Source organism: Herpailurus yagouaroundi, unplaced genomic scaffold (assembly GCF_014898765.1).
Source record: "Herpailurus yagouaroundi ecotype Mexico unplaced genomic scaffold, PumYag 28, whole genome shotgun sequence".
NCBI lineage: Eukaryota > Metazoa > Chordata > Mammalia > Carnivora > Felidae > Herpailurus > Herpailurus yagouaroundi.
Window position 1 is genome coordinate 2,335,026 of NW_024412376.1, and position 20,106 is coordinate 2,355,131.

Consider the following 20,106-nt stretch of genomic DNA (forward strand, 5'->3'; position numbering starts at 1 on the left):
CAAACTGCCTCGTTTGCACCCCTGGCACGGTGAGGACGGCTCGAACAGAGTGCTTTGGGATACCAAGTCCGGGTAGGAGACATTGGGGTATCCCATTTTTCTCTCCACCACCACCACCAAGGCAGGGCTTCAGGGATTGGACAGCGGGACGGCAGTGGAGGCAGGATTCACCTACACCAAACCACACCCCTCCACAATGGGTAACTGCGTATCTACTGGAGATAGATGCTGTGGAACCAGATGGACCCCTCCTCCAGGCCAGCGCTGTTGCATTGCCTAGTTTAATTCTTGCACAATTCTTATTATATATATTCTTCTTTCCTTTTCTCCTTCCTATCTCTTCCCTCCTCTAGTCTGGTTACTTTGGTTGTTGGTTTGTTTAAGCAGACATACTTAATCCATTCTCTTGATACATGTTCTACACCTCCTTCTTTATTTTCCTTTCTCTCACTCTGGATTAAGCCGTATAGTTTCTGTCTGGTCAATTTTTATTTTATTTTCTTTTTCCCCTGCCCCTGTCATTTCTCTCTTTGTATAGAATAAGACCTCTTTCATCAGCAACACCTCCACCCGGCTGTTTACTTGTAGCTGGTGTTTCTGTGTTTTTGTTTGTTTGTGTGTTTGCTTGTTTTTGTTTATTTGTTTTCCTTTCCAGGGCTACTTCAATGAACAAATCAAAGCACACCTGGTGGAGGATCCAAAACATCACTACAAGTAGGGTGATAAAGTAACCAAAGTCACAACAACAGAGGGCAAGTAACACTTTCCAAAAAACACCTCCTGAAGGGCCAGGCCCTGGACAGTGTATGACCCCTCTTTAATAAAGTAGTGCTCACAGGTGCAGGACACATAACAAGCTTTTAAAACTTATAAGGGACACGGGGCGCCTGGGTGGCGCAGTCGGTTAAGCGTCCGACTTCAGCCAGGTCACGATCTCGCGGTCCGTGAGTTCGAACCCCGCGTCAGGCTCTGGGCTGATGGCTCAGAGCCTGGAGCCTGTTTCCGATTCTGTGTCTCCCTCTCTCTCTGCCCCTCCCCCGTTCATGCTCTCTCTCTGTCCCAAAAATAAATAAACGTTGAAAAAAAAATTAGAAAAAAAAATTAAAAAAAAAAAACTTATAAGGGACAGAAAACTAGTCAAAATGACGAAATGGAAGAATTCTCCTCAAAAGAAATTCCAGGAAGAAATGACAGCTAAAGAACTGATCACAAAAGATATAAACAATACAACTGAACAAGAATTTAGAATAATAGTCATAAGATTAATCGCTGGGCTTGAAAAAAGCATAGAAGACAGCAAAAATCTATTGCTGCAGAGATCGAGGAACTAAAAAATAGTCATGATGAATTTGAAAATGCTATAAATGAGGTGCAAAATAAACTAGAGGTGGTGACAGTGAGGACTGAAGAGGCAGAGGGGAGATTAAGTGTAATAGAAGATAAAATTATGTAAAAAGATGAGGCTGAGAAAAAGAGAGATAAAAAATTCTGGACCACAAAGAGAGAATTAGAGAACTGAGTGATTCAATGAAATGGAACAATATCCATATCATGGGAGTGCCAGAAGAAGTGAGAGAAAAGGGACGAAGGTGTACTTGAACAAATCATAGATGAGAACTCCCCCAATTTGGGGAAGGAAACAGACATTGATATCCAGGAGGCACAGAGAACTCTCTTCAAACGTAACTGAATTGATCTTCTACATGACATATCATGGTGAAACTGACAAAATACAAAGAGAAAGAGAGAATTCTGAAAGTAGCTAGGGATAAACAGACCTTAACCTACAAGGGTAGACACATAAGGGGAGTAGCAGACCTATCTACTGAAAATTGACAGGCCAGGAGAGGCAGGAAATTTTCAATGTGCTGAATAGGAAAAACATGCAGCCAAGAATCCTTTATCCAGCAAGCCTGTCATTGAGAATAGAAGGAAGGATGAAGGTTTCCCAGACAAACAAAAATTGAAGGAATTCATCACCACTAAATCAGCCCTACAAGAGATCCTAAGGGGGACTCTATGAATGGAATGTTGCAAAGATCACAAAGGACCAGGGACATCACTACAAGCATAAAACCTACAGATAACACAATGACTCTTAATCCATATCTTTCAATAATAACACTGAATGTAAATGGACTAGATGCTCTAATCAAAAGACAGAGGGTATCAGAATAGATTAAAAAACAAAACAAAACAAAACCAAGACCCATCTATTTGCTGTCTACAAGAGACCCATTTTAGACCAGAGGACACCTTCAGATTGAAAGTGAGGGGATGGAGAACCAACTATCATGCTACTGGAAGTCAAAAGAAAGGTGGAATAGCCATACTTATATCAGACAAACTAGATTTTAAACTAAAGATTTTAAACAAGAGATGAAGAAGGACATTATATCATAATTACAGGGTCTATCCATCAAGAAAAGCTAACAATTATAAATGTTTATACACCATATTTGGAAGCACCAAAATATATAAAACAATCACAAACATAAGCAATCTTATTGGTAAGAATGTGGTAATTGCAGGAAAATTTAATACTCCATGTACAACAAAGGACAGATCATCTAGACAGAAAGTAAATAAAGAAACAATGGCCCTGAATGATACACTGGACCAGATGGACTTGACAGATATATTTAGAACTTTGCATCTCAAAGCAGCAGAATACACATTCTTCTCGAGTGCACATGGAACATTCTCCAAGATAGATCACATACATACTGGGTCACAAAACAGCCCTCAATAAATATAAAAGAATTGAGATCATACCATGCACACTTTCAGATCACAATGCTATGAAACCTGAAATCAACCAAAGGAAAAAGTTTGGAAAACCTCCCAATACATGGAGGGTAAAGAACATCTTACTAAAGAACAAATGGGTCAACCAGGCAATTAAAGAAGAAATTAAAAAATATATGGAAACAAATGAAAATGAAAACACAACAGTCCAAACCCTTTGGGATGCAACAAAGGCAGTCCTAAGAGGAATATATATTGCAATCCAGGCCTATCCAGGACTATCTCAAGAAACAAACAAAAAATCCCAAATACAAAATCTAATAGCACACCTAAAGGAGCTAAGAAGCAGAACAACAAAGAAACCCCAAAGCCAGCAGAAGAAGAGAAATAATAAAGATCAGAGCAGAAATAAACAATATAAAATACAAAAAAAAAAAAACAAAAAAAAAAAACAACCCCAAAAAACCCCCAAACCCAATAGAACAGATTAATGAAACTAAAAGTTGGTTTTTTGAAAAAATAAACAAAATTGATAAACCCCTAGCCAGACTTCTCAAAAAGAAGAGAGGACCCAAATAGATAAAATCATGAATGAAAATGGATTTATTACAACCAATCCCTCAGAAATACAAGCAATTATCAGAGAATACTATGAAAAGTTATATGCCAACAAACTGGACAACCTGAAAGAAATGGACAAATTCCCAGACACCCACACACTACCAAAAGTCAAACAGGAAGAAATAGAAAATTTGAACAGACCCGTAACTAGTGAAGAAATGGAATCAGTTATCAAAAATCTCCCAACAAATAAGAGTTCTGGGTCAGATGGCTTCCCAGGGGAATTCTACCAGACATTTACAGAGTTAATACCTGTCTTTCTCAAGCTGTTCCAAAAAATAGAAATGGAAAGAAAACTTCCAGACTCATTATATGAAGCCAGCATTACCTTGATTCCCAAACCAGACAGAGACCCCACAAAAAAGGAGGACTATAGGCCAATATCCCTGATGAATATGGATGTAAAAGTTCTCAACAAGATATTAGCAAATAAAATTCAACAGCATATAAAAAGAATTATCCACCATGATCAAGTGGGATCCATTTCTGGGCTGCAGGGCAATATTCACAAATCAATCAATGTGATACATCACATTAATACAAGAAAGAATAAGAACCATATGATCCTGTCATGAAGGATGAAGAAAACACATTTAACAAAATACAACATTCTTTTTTAATAAAAACCCTCAAGAAAGTCAGGATAGAAGGAACATACTTAAATATCATAAAACCCATACATGAAAAGCTCACAGCTAATATCATCCTCAATGGGGAAAAACTGAGAGATTTCCCCCTGAGATCAGGAACACGACAGGGATGTCCAGTTTCACCACTGTTGTTTAACATAGTGTTGGAAGTCCTAGACTCAGCAGTCAGACAACAAATGAAATAAAAGACATCAAAATTGGCAAAGAAGAAATCAAACTTTCACTTTTCGCAGATGACATGATACTCTACATGAAAAACCCAAAAGACTCCACCAAAAGACCACTAGAACTGATATGTGAATTCAGCAAAGTCACAGGGTACAAAATCAATGTACAGAAATCAGTTGCATTTTTATACACCAATAATGAAGCAACAGAAAGAGAAATAAATTGATCCCATTTACAACTGCACCAAGGAACCATAAAATACCTAGGAATAAACCTAACCAAATATGTAAAAAATCTGTATGCTGAAAACAATGGAAAATTTATGAAGGAAATTGAAGAAGACACAAAGAAATGGAAAAACATTCCATGCTAATGGATTGGAAGAATAAATATTGTTAAAATGTCAATACTACTCAAAGCAATCTACACATTCAATGCAATCCCAATCAAAATTGCACCAGCACTCTTCTCAAAGCTAGAACAAACCTAAAATTTCTATGGAACCACAAAAGACCCCGAATAGCTAAAGTAATATTGAAGAAAACCAAAGCTGTAGGCATCACAATCCCAGACTTTAGCCTCTACAACAAAGCTGTAATCATCAAGACAGTATGGTACTGGCACAAAAACAGACACATAGACCAATGGAATAGAATAGAGAACCCAGAATTGAACCTACAAATGTATGGCCAACTAATTTTTGACAAAGCAGGAAAGAGTATCCAATGGAAAAAAGACAGTCTCTTTAGCAAATGGTGCTAGAAGAACTGGACAGCAACATGCAGAAGAATGAAACTAGACCAGTTTCTTACACCATACACAAAAATAAACTCAAAACGGATGAAAAACCTAAATGTGAGACAGGAAACCATCAAAACCCTAGAGGAGAAATCAGGCAACAACCTCTTTGACCTCAGTCACAGGAATTTCTTGCTCAACACATCTCCAAAGGCAAGAGAATTAAAAGCAAAAATGAACTATTGGGACCTCATCAATATAAAAAGTTTCTGCACTGCAAAGGGAACAATCAGCAAAACTAAAAGGCAACCGATGGAATGGGAAAAGACATTTATTTGCAAATGACATATCAGATAAAGGGTTAGTATCCAAAATCTACAAAGAACTTATCAAACTCAACACACAAAAAACAAACAATCCAGTGAAGAAATGGGCAGAAGACATGAATAGACACTTCTCCAAAGAAGACATCCAGATGGCCAACAGACACATGAATAGATACTCAATGTCACTCATCATCAGGAAAATACAAATCAAAACCACGCTGAGATACCACCTCACACCAGTCAGAGTGGCTAAAATGAACAACTCAGGAAACAACAGATGCTGGTGAGGGTGTGGAAAAATGGGAACCCTCTTGCACTGTTGGTGGGAATGCAAACTTGTGCAACCGCTCTGGAAAACAGTGTGGAGGTTCCTCAAAAAATTAAAAATATATCTACCCTATGACCCAGCAATAACACTGCTAGCAATTCACCCAAGGGATACAGGAGTGCTGATTCATAAGGATACATGTACCCCAATGTTTATAGCAGCGTTTTCAACAATAGCCAAATTATGGAAAGAGCCTAAGTGTCCATCAACTGATGAATGGATAAAGAAGATGTGGTTTATGTATACAATGGAATACTACGTGGCAATGAGAAAGAATGAAATCATGCCATTTGCAGCAACATGGATGGAAATGGAAGATATTATGCTGAGTGAAATAAGTCAGTTAGAGAAGGGCAGATATCACATGTTTTCACTCATATGTGGATCTTGAGAAACTTAACAGAAGACCATGGGGGAAGGGAAGGGGAAAAAATAGTTACAAACAGAGGGAGGCAAACCATAAGAGACTCTTAAATACAGAGAACAAACTGAGAATGGATGGCAGGGGTGGGGAGGGAAAATGGATGATGGGCATTGAGGAGGGCACTTGTTGGGATGAGCACTGGGTGTTGTATGTAAGCAATGAACCATGGCAATCTACCCCAAAAACCAAGAACACACTTTACATACTGTATATTAGCCAATTTGATAATAAATTATGTTAAAAATAAATAATAAATAATTCAAGATATTTAAAGATCTGCACCTATATTAACTTCAACATATAGAGCAACATGTTAGTTTTTAAAAAAAAATTTTTAATGTTTATTTATTTTTGAGAGACAGAGACAGAGTGTGAGTAGGGGAGGGGCAGAGAGAGAGGGAGACACAGAATCCGACACACAGAGCCCGATGCAGGGCTCAAACTCACAAACTATGAGATCATGACCTGAGCCGAAGTTGGACACTTAACTGACTGAGCCACCCAGGCGCTACTATTAACAAATTGCCACGAACTTAGTTTTTTTACTGCTACTATCAACAAAATGCCATGGACTTAGCAGCTTAAAACAACATAGATTTATTTCCTTACACTTCTGGAGGTCACAAGTCTGGCACACATCTCACTGGGCTGAAATCAAGATGTCATCAGGGTTGTGCTCTTTTCTGGAAGCTTTAGGGGAGAATAAATTTCCTTGACCTTTCTAGCTTCTAGAAGTTGCCTGCATTCCTTGGCTCCTGGCCCCTCCCTCCATCCTCAAAGCCAGCAAGGACCAGTTGACTCTGTCACATTGCATCACTTTGCCACTGACTCTCCTGCCTCTCTCTTCCACTTTTAACCCCCTGTGATTACACTGGGATGACCTAAATAATCCAGGATAATTTTCCCATATCACGTCAGCCCATCAGCAACCTTAATTCCCCTTTGCCCTGGTAACTTACCATATTCACAGGTCCAGGGGATTAGGATACAGACATCTTCGGGAGGGGTTATTCTGCCTACCACAAACAGTATGCTTCCTTCATAAAGCTGATAAATACATCAAACCCCAAAGGCAGATTTATTAAGTGATTTAGAAAACATTTCAGGTAACCTATCTATACATTGGATAATTGTACATAACTGCAGTCTTCTGTTCAACACAAACATTGGAACTAACACACAACTGTCACCTGGCCCGACCCAGAGTCCAGAAATAGATTTTGATATTGAAGACTGATATTAAAGATTGAAGATTTGATTTGACATTGGCCTCAACATCCTAATTCAAACTAGACAGTGAACTTAGCAATACGAATACTGAACACATTGTGGAATAATTGGGCATAGAGAGCAGAATGCAGTTTCTATTTGTGGACAGCTCAGTTTAGTCCTATGGTGGCAGGGGAAATCCTAAATTCCTAGGCTTGGGAATGTCCCATACAGACACAGACACACTTAAACTTTCTTACACAGTGGCCCTCTAAGCAGTATTCTAAAACATTCCAGTTTTCTACACGTTATACTTCATTTGATACAAAAAAACAGACTGACTTTCTGTTGCTAAGAACATACCTGTTCTAGAAAGCAAAATTCAACTCAACAGTTTAGAAACAGACTAAAAATACTATTTTTGAAACCCTGGGAAGCTTGTTCTTCACTAGCAATGGAACTCAACGAGCAGTGGATGACTATCTTTATTTGGGTTGGAGCTTTCTAGAGTCTTAGCTCAGTCCTGTGGAAAACTAGACTTGGCCCAAACCATGTCAGCATCCACCTTCTGGTAAATGGATTCCTCAGGGAAAAATTTAAAATTGATTCGTATTTTGAGAAAATGGAGAAAGGTGTCAACAGTGTTACCCATGTTGAATGCAGTTTATCATGAAGGTCCCTCAAGTCTGTGAATCTTGTGCACATGGAAACATAAAATGTGGCAGAATGGGGTGTAGGATGAAGTGAAGGGGAGGAAAGCACTTCCTCAGATGGCTCAGAGATACCAAAAGGTGTGACAGTACAAGTGAGCTGAAGGCCAGTCTATACAGGAGTTGGCCCAGCTTCCCAAAGTTAGCCTTTTTCTCATGACTAGGGGAACTCACAGGAAGCCAAAGGGTACATTCAAACCCTTAACTCAGAAAGGTGCCTCTTGTTACCATGGCAACCATCCAACCGGCCATTGTGGTAAGAGGGGGTAATCAGTAATAACCAACTCATTCCTTCTCAGGCCCTGCCCTCCAAGATGAATGCTTCAGAAAGAAAGTACAAAGCTAGGCCTAGAGAGATCCTAGGGACAGAACCCAGGCCTGAGAGTTAAAAGGTCTGGCTGCAGCTTCAGCCCTGACTCAACCATGCTGACCCACCTATGCTGAGAAGGTTCTGAGTTCAACCAATTCCCTTTGGTGTAAACACCCAACAGACATAGTGGCCTCCAAACTCACCCACAGGGGCTTGAGGGGTGAGACAAGTCAAGGTGTAATTCCCTCATCCTTCACCTGGTAAATGTGTGACAATGAGTCCATTACTTAAGCTTCTAGGTCTTTGTCCATAAGAAGAGGACTCTATCCCTCAGTCAAAACAAGATGGAGTGTCTGATACAGACTGAGCCTTAAGTCAATTAAGTAGCATGATTTCTTTTCTCTGGTCCCATGTAGATGTTACTCGACCTATTTGATCTGTCTTCTTTTCAGACTATTCCAGTCTATCTCCTTCAAGATTCTGCTCAAGTTCCATTTCCTCAAGAAGCCTTCCCTCTTCCCTGAGCATGCAAGAGATAATATGGATAAAGCATCCAGCACAGCTGGCACAGGACACTCTCAATAAATAGCAGCCACTTTTTCTACACAACTTGGTGCTTATATTTAGACTCCTTTAGTATATTGCTAAGTATTCACTTTACCTCCTCCATAAGAGCATAAGCACACTGAAGACAAGGTCATTTCTTTTTTCCCCTGATGGAGCTTAGGTCACTGCTCCATAAATTCTTAGTGAACTCACTGAAGTCTTTAAGACTTCAATACACACACATAGGGGCACCTGGGTGGCTCAGGTGGTTGAGCATCCAACTTCAGCTAGGGTAATGATCTCGCTGTTTGTGGGTTTGAGCCCTGAGTTGGGCTGCCTACTGTCAGTGCGGAGCCCACTTCCAATCCTCTGTCCTTTCTCTGTGCCCCTCCACCACGCTCTGTCTCTCTCTCAAAAATAAACTTAAAAAAACAAAAACACACACATAAGCTGAAGTGAGTTTAATCTTGTCCAGTGAGGAGACAAGTAAAAGGCAGTACTACTTCATAAACGTGGTAATAACACCTTACCTTTTATATCTTTACAACAGCCAGTGCGTATATTACCTCATGTCATCTTCACAGGCATCCTTTGGGACCCCAGGTAGCACTTCCCAGTCTCTTTCCCAGCAACGTGCACAGATAATATATTTACAAGGCACCCTGGGACATTCCCAGATGCTTCCAGAAAGCAGCTGCCCTATTTCATGCCCAGACACACTGAGAGCCAAGGAGCTCAATATCTTAGCATCCTCAAAAATCCATGGGGGGAAGTTGTGGCCCAAAGTCATGAAGCCAGCAAGTAACAGAGCCAGGACTGGAACCCAGGTATGTGTGACTGGGAGTCATGTGGCTTTTCCCCTTTAGTCCCATAAGTGCTACAGGCTCAGGTCATTCCAGTCATCTCTTTTTCTTCTTCCTCTGTATTTAACAAAGGTCTTATTGAAAATATCAGCCTCTCTAGACTACTGATAAATGGTTTGTGCTGACCCTCGAGCTGAGGCTCAAGGAGTATAGACACAGCAAGGACTGCCAACGCCCATGCTTGGTGACAAAATCCAAAAACTCAGGGAAACAAGGGTAGGAATATTTGATATACTGCCCTTCCTCACTAAGAAGTAATTCATCTTAGAGTTCTCTGTTAAACAAGAAAGTTTTATGCATGTTGTCCTCCAAAGGAGGGTTTTTTCCTGTAGTATTTCAAAATGGTTTAGACTGATTGTAGAGAACTGACAATGTCCCTAGGCTTGGATCACCCACCATGGCAACACCACAAGCCACAGTGGAGAAGGCAGGAGGCTGGGAACTGAATAGATGTAGGTTCAGATTCAGCTCCTTCACTTACTAGCTTAGGCTCTTTAGGTGAATGACCTAACCTCTTTGTGCTTCAATTTTCTCAGTAATAAACAGGAATAAAGACAACAGTTCTTGGGGCACCTCCTGGCTCAGTCACAGGAGCATGCAACTCTTGATCTCGGGGTCATGAATTCAAGACCCACGTTGTATGTAGAGATTACTTAAATAAATAAACTTTAGAAAAAAAAAGCAACAGTTCTACCTTTAGGGCTATTGTGTGGACAGGAGATAAAGCAGGTAAAATGCCTAGCCCAATGCTGCCACAGGGTAAGTTCTCGATAAATGATGGGTCCGAGTATTAGGCATCACATCTGTGACTAGGGATACCAACAGACTCTTTTATGCAATTTCTCTTGTGATAAACTAAAAAGTCTCTCTTTTATACACAAGATAAAGTATACAGAGTATGCGGAAACGTACATGGCTGCAAAGTGTAATCACTATACCAGACTGGAGTTAAATATCAAAACCACCCTACCCAGAGGCTTTCTTCGAGAGGCTCTGAACACAGGGGCAGCCACCAGAGAACACACTATTCATGGTCATCAACTAAAGAGCCTCCTGAGCGCCCACAGCAGCCTTAAGGATTTCCCCACCCGAGGATCCATGCAGGAGGGTAATGGAGAGCTTCCAGGATGGAGCCAGGCTCACTACGTATTTGTGAGAGTGGACTCCTCCTACCCCCTCGGCCCTCGCTTGCTATTCCACCGATAAGTCCTGCCAACTTTACCCATCACACAGCTCTCAGATCTGCCCACTTCTCTCCATCTCCACCATCATCAGCCCAGTCCACTCTCTCACCTGGACTCCTCCAAAAGCCCCCTAACTGGTGTCCCCACGTGACAGGGTAGTGCCGGTAGTGTCCTGGGACCAACTCTTCTGAGGGCGGATTGTTAAATATTAAGGAATTCAGTGAGACCTGCTTATTAAGTTGTCAGTGGCTTGAAACAAGTCACAGCAGGGGTAGTTACCCTGTGGAAACTGGTAAACACTATGAACTGGGACGTTTTTCTCAGAGAGCTGATGTCCCAGCACACCACTGCCTGGGCCCCTTCCAGTCAGAGTGGAGCCCCCTCCAACCAGCTTCCTGGTGCCCTTCAGATAAAAACAAAAGCACATCTCACTGTCACCATCTACACCCCAGCCTCCCTTGCACCTGGCTCCCCTTGTCCTCCCTTCTGGTCATGCTGGTCTTTCAGTCCCACCTGCTAGCCTAGATCTGCCCCCTTCACAGGGGTTCTGAATAGGCTGCTCCCTCTGCCTGGGTCCCTCCTCCCACTTTCTCAGCCCAGCTAACTTCTACCAATAACTCAGGTCTCTGCTTAAGCGCCACTTCCTTGAAGAAGCCTACCCCAACCTCCTGACGGATCCCACCCCCTGGTATAAGGTATCACTGCTCTGGGCCCCTCTCCCATGTCACACCTATGAGTCGGGAGTTTACATTTATAATTATTGATCAATGGCTCTTTCCCTTTTCCAAAAAGATCTTTACAGAAAGTGAATTATTTTATGCACCCCAAACATGTATAATGTAAAGAAATTGCTATGGGGGAACTGAAAGAAAGCCACAGCGAGACAGGGCCCTGGCTGACCAGGAACTTAGAGCCTTGACAAGACACATTCCTACACACAGACGAAAAGGCAGTGTATGAAGCATGCCAAGTGGAGCTGAAGGCATTCAATGGAAGAACTAATTTCCACTGCATGAATAAATCTGCGGCAAGTTTATGGAGGAGGTGGTCTGGAGCTGATCCTGAAGGAATGGCCAGAATTATGTACAGCTGTCCAGGAGACAGAGGCCTATTCCAGAGAGGGCTCAGCCAACCATCTTGTTGGGAGCCAATAAGAGGAGGTGATGCTACAAAGACAGGGTAAGGCCAGACTGTGAAGAGGCCTCAAACAGCAGACTGGGGAGTTTGGCTTTGGCTTTTATAAAACAAAGAACAATAAAAATAAATTTAAAAAGAACAACCATCAACAAAATGAAAAGGCAACCTAGGGAGAAGCTATTTGCCAATGATATATTCAATAAGGGGCAAATATCCAAAATGTAAAAAGAACTTACACAAGTCAACATGAAAAAGCTTAATAATCCTGTTAAAAAATGGGCAGAAGGGGGGAGCCTGGGTGGCGCAGTCGGTTAAGCGTCCGACTTCAGCCAGGTCACGATCTCACAGTTCGTGAGTTCGAGCCCCGCGTCGGGCTCTGGGCTGATGGCTCAGAGCCTGGAGCCTGTTTCCGACTCTGTGTCTCCCTCTCTCTCTGCCCCTCCCCCGTTCATGCTCTGTCTCTCTCTGTCCCAAAAATAAATAAACGTTGAAAAAAAAAAATTAAAAAAAAAATGGGCAGAAGACAGGTGAAAACATTTTTCCGAAGAAGACATACAGATGACCCACAGAAGCATGAAAAGATGTTCAACATCACTCATCATCAGGGAAATGCAAATCAAAACCACAATGAGATAGCATCTTACACCTGTCAGAATGGCTAACATCAAAAAGACAATAAATAACAGGTGCTGACAAAGATGTGGAAAAAGGGAACCCTCATGCACTGTTGGTAGGAATATAAATTGGTACAGCCACAGTGGAAACCAGTAGGAAGGTTCCTCAAAAACTTAAAAATAGAAATACTATTATGATCCAGTAATTTTACTGCTATGTATTTAATCAAAGGAAACAAAACACTAATTTGAAAACACTAAAAATGCACCCCTGTGTTTACTGCAGAATTATTTACAACAGCCAACACAGTGAAGCAACCCAAGTTTCCATCAATAGAGGAATGGATAAAGAATATTACTCAGCCATAAAAAGAATGAAATCTTGCCATTCATGACAACGTGGATGGATGTAAAGGGTATTATGCTAAGTGAAATAAGTTAGAAGAAAGAAAGGTCGTACGATTTCACTTCATGTGGAATCTAAACAAAACGAATAAACAAAAAAAGGAGAAACAGACTCATAAACACAGAAAACTGGTGGGTGCCAGAGGGGAAGGAGTTGGGGGATGGGTGAAATAGGTGAACAAACTTTCAGTTGTACAATAAATCTTGGGGATGAAAAGTACAGCATTGTATATATATATATATATATATATACACACATATATACACACATACATAGTCAATAATACTGTGATAACATTGGTGACAGATGGTAACTATATTTATCATGGTGAGCACTGTATAATGTACAGAATCACCAAATCACTATGTCGTACACCTAAAACTATTATAACAATGTATGCCAACTATACTTCAATTAAACATTAAGTAAAAATGAAAAACAAATTAATTTTTTGAACAGGGGAAGAAACTTGAAAGTAGTAATCTTAGAAGACTAATCCATACACATACACACACATTTACACATTTTCAGGCCCATATCTATAAGGCCAGGAACAAATTCCAACTGACAATAGCTTTCCAAACTCATGGAGCAGATGGAGGCCATTTTGAGCTAGAGATGACAGACACATGGCGCATCTGGACAGAACTCCTTTTGAGGGAAACCAAACGTCTCTAGGTCAGCTGCTGCGAGATACTTGCTGTAGTCAAAAGAATCCAAAAGCCTTGGCCTGTCTAGAGCAGCCCAGCCCAGGTATCTGTGGGCCACAGAACAGTCTGAGTCTTCTGTTATAATGTTAAATCCGTAGCTATACTCAGACCAGAATATATTTGAGCCAGTTGTGATTCTTTTTTTTAAATTTATTTTTGAGAGAGAAAGAGTACAAGAGGGGTAGGGGCAGCGAGGGAGAGGGAGACACAGAATCCAAAGCAGGCCCCAGGCTCTGAGCTGTCAGCACAGAGCCCAATGCAGGCCTCAAACTTGTGAACCATGAGATCATGACCTGAGCTGAAGTTGGATGCTTAACCAGACTGAGCCATGCAGGCGCCCCAAGCCAGTTGTGTTTCTAAGGCCTCCTCAGCCAGAGGGTTTGCTGGAATTCTGGTTTCCTAGTTGAATGTGGAAATTACCACCTACAGAACTGTACTCTGCCCTCCAGCTCCGACCCCCCACATTCCTCCATGGGCCGTTTCATCCACTCAGAGCTGATAGGACTCAGGCAGGGTTTAGAATGTCTTCCAACTACTGATAAAGGAGGGTGGCTGTCTGGAATGATGCTCTGACATGGCTGGCCAGTAGCCTTGAGGACCCCCACTCCCACCCCCCTGCACTGGCTGCCACAGCAGGCTCCTGGGAAGTGGTGCACAATTTGCCATTCCTTTGATCCAAAAAAGTGCTCCGCAGCCCCTGATCAAAAAGCAGGTGCCCTCCTTCAAGGACTTCAGAGGTCTGATTTTGGGGTCAGGAAGCTAATTTTAGCTACTTGGTTAAGCTTTTGGTTACGCTTTGGTTAAGTTTTTCTGATATTAACTTTATAGCACTCTCAGATAATTTTTCAGGAGGTCACGCACATATCACGCATGGTACAGACAGGGGCCTATGGAGGCATGCTGCAGGTTCCAAATGCCCCGCTTAGGTAGATTATGGATTATATTATCCAATTTCAATAAAATGACTCTCATAAAATGGACAAATGGCTAAAGAAATTCCTGTAGTGAACTTTATTTAGTACATGTAACATCAGCATAAGCAAACAGGAATATGGAAGAACTAACACTTCTATGAGAAACTAATTTCAGACACATAAGGAGTAAAAACGATTAAGGATAGAATCAGATCTAAAAAGAAATTAGTCCACAGGCGCCTGGGTGGCTCAGTTGGTTAGGTGTCCGACTTCGGCTCAGGTCATGATCTCACAGTTCATGAGTTTGAGCCCCGCGTCAGGCTCTGTGCTGACAGCTCAGAGCCTGGAGCCTGCTTCGGATTCTGTGTCTCCCTCTCTGCCCCTCCCCTGCTCATGCTCTGTCTCTCTCTGTCTCAAAAATAAATAAAACATTTAAAAAAATTTTTTTTAAGAAATTAGTCCAAATAATTCAAAATTATAAAAATTGTTTGAATTATGGATTTTCCTCCACTATCTCTAATGGTAATTCTTTCATATGGATCTGTATACTGTGTGCTGTGCAGTACTGCAAATACTGGGAAGATGTTATAATTGATACATATTTAAAATGTTTTTAAATTAATTTTTTAGGGGCGCCTGGGTGGCTCAGTCAGTTAAGCGTCTGACTTCGGCTCAGGTCATAATTTCACGGTTCGTGGGTTCGAGCCCCGCGTAGGGCTCTGTGCTGACAGCTCAGAGCCCGGAGCCTGTTTCAGATTCTGTGTCTCCCTCTCTCTCTCTGCCCCTCCCCCACTCATGCTGTCTCCCTGTGTCTGAAAAATAAAATAAAAACATTAAAAAATTTTTTCTAATTAATTTTTAAACACTTAAGTATATTTCACTATGCTCATCCTTTAAATTTTTCTATTTTTTTCTATTTTTGTATGTTTTAGAACACGTAATATATTAGTATACAACATATCAGTACATGATAGTATAATGGCAACACAGATCCTAATTTAAAATATATATAATTGAGGGGCGCCTGGGTGGCTCAGTCGGTTAAGCATCCCACTTCAGGGGTTCCAACCTCACCTCCAGCTCTGTGCTGACAGCTCAGAGCCCAGAGCCTGCTTGGGATTCTGTCTCTCTCTCTCTCTGCCCCTCCCCCACTGGTGCTGTCTCTCTCTCTCAAAAACAAATATTAAAAAACAATAATAATAAAATAAAATATATATAATTGGAGGTGAAAACTTAAAATGTTTACTATTTATTTCGGGGGCATAGCCAGTAAAGCTTGGAGACCACTTAGAGTCAGCTCAGCAGCCCTGAAGCCCCTTCCCAGTTCCCCTTTCTCACTCAACAAGTCTATAACCAAAGGTGAGCCCCATTCTCCCACCCAGCACAGTGTTGGGGAGAGGCAATTTGAGGGGAGCCTGTCTTCCCCAGCTCCTACCCCTGGTCGCCCTTGGTTCTTCCCAGCTCCAGAGCCCCTACCTGATTGTGCCATCGAATGACGTTTCCAAATCCCCCTGTCCCAAGTCGTTCTTTCATCTCCCAGGCCCCACATGTCTGGGTTGGCAGCGAAGGTGACCAGCTCATACTGAGGATGTGCTAACTCTGTAAGCAATTTGGTGTGGGGGATAAAAGATTAAAGTTAAGAAAAAATGTAACTCAAAGAGAGGGAGAAGGTAAGAGATACCCTTGCCCTTCAATGAGAGAAGAAAAAAACGAGCTGGTTTTCATTTATAAATAAACCATGTTGTCTAGCTTATTTCGGGGTTTTGGTGGCAAACTTGTTTTTCTCACCTTTCCCCCTCCCCCCACCTGGGCTGTTGTAGAAGGAGACAGGCAGGAAAGTCACTGGAAAGAGAGAATACTCCGCCCCCCCACCCCCACCCCCACCTCGAAAGGGCATCCCAGCCTGGATTCCAGCAAGGGGCGCCCTGCCCCGCGCGCATTCTGTTTAGGGTGGCTGGGACAGAATCTGTTGCTGAGTTTCCCCATGGTCATGGTCACGTGTTGTCTTCACTCAGTCCAAATGAATCACGGCTCTCTCCCAAAGCCACCCACCTCGAAGCGGCCACCTGTACCCACCCCGCCCAGGGCTGCTCTGGACCTCCCAAGTCCAACCCGCACAAGAGAAAGGCTTCTACGACCGGAAAACCCCGACTTTTAAACTCGACAGAAGTTTCTTCAGCAGCCTCAAGTGAAGAGGTGCCAGCTCGCCGTTGCAGAGGAGACGCAGGGTCTGCAGGTGGCACCAGGGGGTCCCCGCGGCCGCCCAAGGGACTCACCTGTCGTCAGGGACGCAGGGCAGGGGAGCCGTTCCCCGGGGCGGGGGAGGCGGGGCTGAGGTGAAAAAACCGGGGGCTATGGCACCTCCCCAAAGACATTAAAATGCGGGAATCTTAAACCTCCCAGCCCAGCGCGACTTCCTCAAACACTTCCTGCTCTGACGTCACAGAGCACGTGGGCCGCGGCCCGCCCTTAAAGGCGCCGCGGGGGGCGCCAGCCTAGGCCACGCCCCTTGCCCGCGGTCCTAGGCCACGCCATCGGGCTGGACCCCGGGTCCCTGACCCAGGTGATTCAAGGGGGGCAGCATATGGCTTCTAGACGGCCCCGGTCGGACTTAGACAGGCATTGCTCCTTGAGATAAAAGCGGCCCTGAGATGAACCCGAATACGCCCGCGCCCTTTTTAGACAGTGACTTTAACCTGAAGCGGTTTCTGGGACTGGGGAGATGGGGATTTCCTCACTGGAGCCCTCCTGGGGTGAACTTGACACGCTTCCTAGACTTCTAACTAGGTGGAATTTCCCGCGCCCCCGCCAGGATTGATTTAGAGAGTGTTTACAAGAATTGCCGCGGGCCTCCTCTCCTCAGGCTGCATCCCCCTTATCTGGAGGATTTTTGGCTCAGTATCGAGAATGATGAATCGCAGCTGTACTCCCTGGAAATGACAGCCCCCCCCCACCCGCTTAAGAAAAAAATAAAGAAAAAGGGGGGAAAATCTAGTAGTGTTCACACGAAACTGCAGTTTCAGCCGCAGTGATGTAGGGAAATTGCGAGAGAAACTCGCAGCGCTGAGGTTTATGGTTCAACTCCTACCTACTTGACATAAAATAAGGTCTTTGCTATTGAGTTTCTTGGTTCTGTGGAATTATATTATCACACAAAGGTGTCTGTGTGTTTGTTTACTCAAGCAGGAAAAAAATTATTAAAGGAAACATGAAGATAATAGCTCACATTTATAGAGTGCTTACCAAGGGCCAGGCACTGTCTAAATTGTACCTAGAATTCGTCGTTCAGTCCTCAAGGCAATCCTACAAATTGGACAGTAACTGCATTATTGTTAACCCCATTACACGGAAGAGAAAACTGATGCAGGGAGAGGAAAATATGTCAAAGTCACAGGCCAGTAAGTGGATGAACTGATATTCCAACCCAAGCAGCTAGTTCTTGGGTCCAAGCTTTTACTATTTGGTTTAAAGGGGCATACTAAGAAATTCAAAAGGAGGTAAACTGGATTTTGAATCCTAATACACTGTTATTGACTACTTTGAGGTTTTAGGGCCAATTACTGAACCACTCCAAGCATGGGGTGGTAACCACTCTTCTTTAAAACGTGGACAACATTAGGTTGAATCACATGAAATTGTCGCTTTCTTTAATGAAACAAAAACAGTTGTGGGGCGCCTGGATTGCTCAATTGGTTAAGTGCCTGACTCTGGTTTCAGCTCAGGTCCTGATCTTGGGGTTTGTGAGTTTGAGCGTGGTGTTGGGCTCCATGGCTGCTTGGGATTCTCTCTCTCCCTTTCTCTCTGCCCCTCCCCAACTCTTTGTCTCTCTCAAAATAACTTTATATTTTTTAATTTTTTAATGTTTATTTATTTTTGAGAGAGAGAGAGAGACAGAGTGCAAACAAGGGAGGGACACAGAGAGAGGGAGACACAGAATCCGAAGCAGGCTCCAGGCTCCAAGCTGTCAGCACAGAGCCCCATGCAGGGCTCAAACTCACCATGAGATTATGACCTGAGGGCAAGTCGGACACTCAACTGACTGAGCCACCCATGCCCCCCTCAAAATAAACTATACATTTTTTAAAATTTATTTTTGAGAGAGACAGAGACAGAGCACAAGTGGGGGCAGGGAGGGCGGGCAGAGAGAGAGGAAGACACAGACTCCAAAGCAGGCTCTAGGCTCTGAGCTGTCAGCACAGAGCCGACCTGGGGCCGGAACTCACAAGCGGCGAGATGATGACCTGAGCCGAAGTCGGATGCTTAACCGACTGAGCCACCCAGGCGCCCCAAAATAAACTTTAAAACAAACAAACAAACAAACAGGGATGCCTGGGTGGCTCAGCTGGTTTAGTGTCTGACTTCGGCTCAGATAGTGATTTCACTGTCCAGTCTGTGAGTTCGAGCACTGCATTGGGCTCTGTGCTGACAGCTCCAAGCCTGGAGCCTACTTTGGATTCTCTGTCTCGCTGCCTCTCTCTGCCCTTCCCCCACTCACGTTCTGTCTTTCTCTCTCAAAAATAAACATAAAAAATTCAAACAAACAGCCAAACAAAAAACAAAAACAGTTGAGGGGCGCCTGGGTGGCTCAGTCGGTAAAGCGGCCGACTTCGGCTCAGGTCACGATCTCGCGGTCCGTGGGTTCGAGCCCCGCGTCGGGCTCTGTGCTGACGGCTCAGAGCCTGGAGCCTGTTTCGGATTCTGTGTCTCCCTCTCTCTGACCCTCCCCCGTTCATGCTCTGTCTCTCTCTGTCTCAAAAATAAATAAACGTTAAAAAATAAAATAAAATAAAAAAATAAATAAAAAAAAAAACAAAAAAACAAAAACAGTTGAAACAGCAACAAACATAAGTGGTTTCATCCAGTTCAGCCTAAGAGTCACTGGAGGACAAGAGGGCACACAAGTCAGAGCAAGGAATCAGCAGGGTTATTGTAGACAGAGGAGTTCATGGCCATAGTTATGCCTGACACAGAGGACACTCGTGTCTGCACATACATCAACCCAAACAGATGAGATGGGTCATCGGTACCCAGGGCCACCTGGTATTTCTCAATTTACCCTATCCTCACTGCTAATTAGCACATTCAGTTTCAAAGCAAGAAGAGAAATAGACATAAGTAAATAGCTGTAAAGCATTCTAAGTGCAATATAAGTTTTTATTTAATACATAAAACATTTATTGAACACCTATATATGCTGGCTCTATGTAAAGTCTATTTCCTATATGACATCATAAAATAATTTCTCTTCTGTCCTGTCACTTCTGCAAATCACTGTCTATGAGAAACTTTGCAGATCCACAGATCTGCAAAAATTTACTCTGCATCATTATAATTTAAGAGTTCTGGGGGTCCCTGGCTGGCTCAGTCAGTAGAGCATGTGACTCTTGATCTCAGGGCTGTGAGTTTGGGCCCCACATTGGGTATAGAGATTGCATGATAACAAAATCCTTAAAAAAAAAAAAAAAAAAGAGTTCTCAGTTGCTAAGCTCAAAATAACTTG

At 42.8% G+C, this 20,106-nt stretch overlaps 1 protein-coding gene across 3 annotated transcripts in view; it reads right to left on the reverse strand.

Annotated features, from left to right (window-relative positions):
• IKBKB (inhibitor of nuclear factor kappa B kinase subunit beta) overlaps window positions 1-17,035 on the reverse strand; it is a 75,291-nt gene extending 58,256 nt beyond the window's left edge. For 2 of the 3 annotated variants that reach the window (XM_040448304.1, XM_040448225.1), the window contains exons 1-2: window positions 16,883-17,035; window positions 16,083-16,205 (exon numbers count right to left, since the gene is read on the reverse strand). In XM_040448304.1, coding sequence (XP_040304238.1) covers window positions 16,083-16,187 — 105 coding nt within the window. In that variant the 5' untranslated portion in view covers window positions 16,188-16,205; window positions 16,883-17,035. Of the gene's footprint in view, window positions 1-16,082; window positions 16,206-16,882 lie in introns of those variants that run through there. The other variant, XM_040448375.1, reaches the window with a different exon arrangement.
• Between the last annotated feature and the right edge of the window lie 3,071 nt (window positions 17,036-20,106).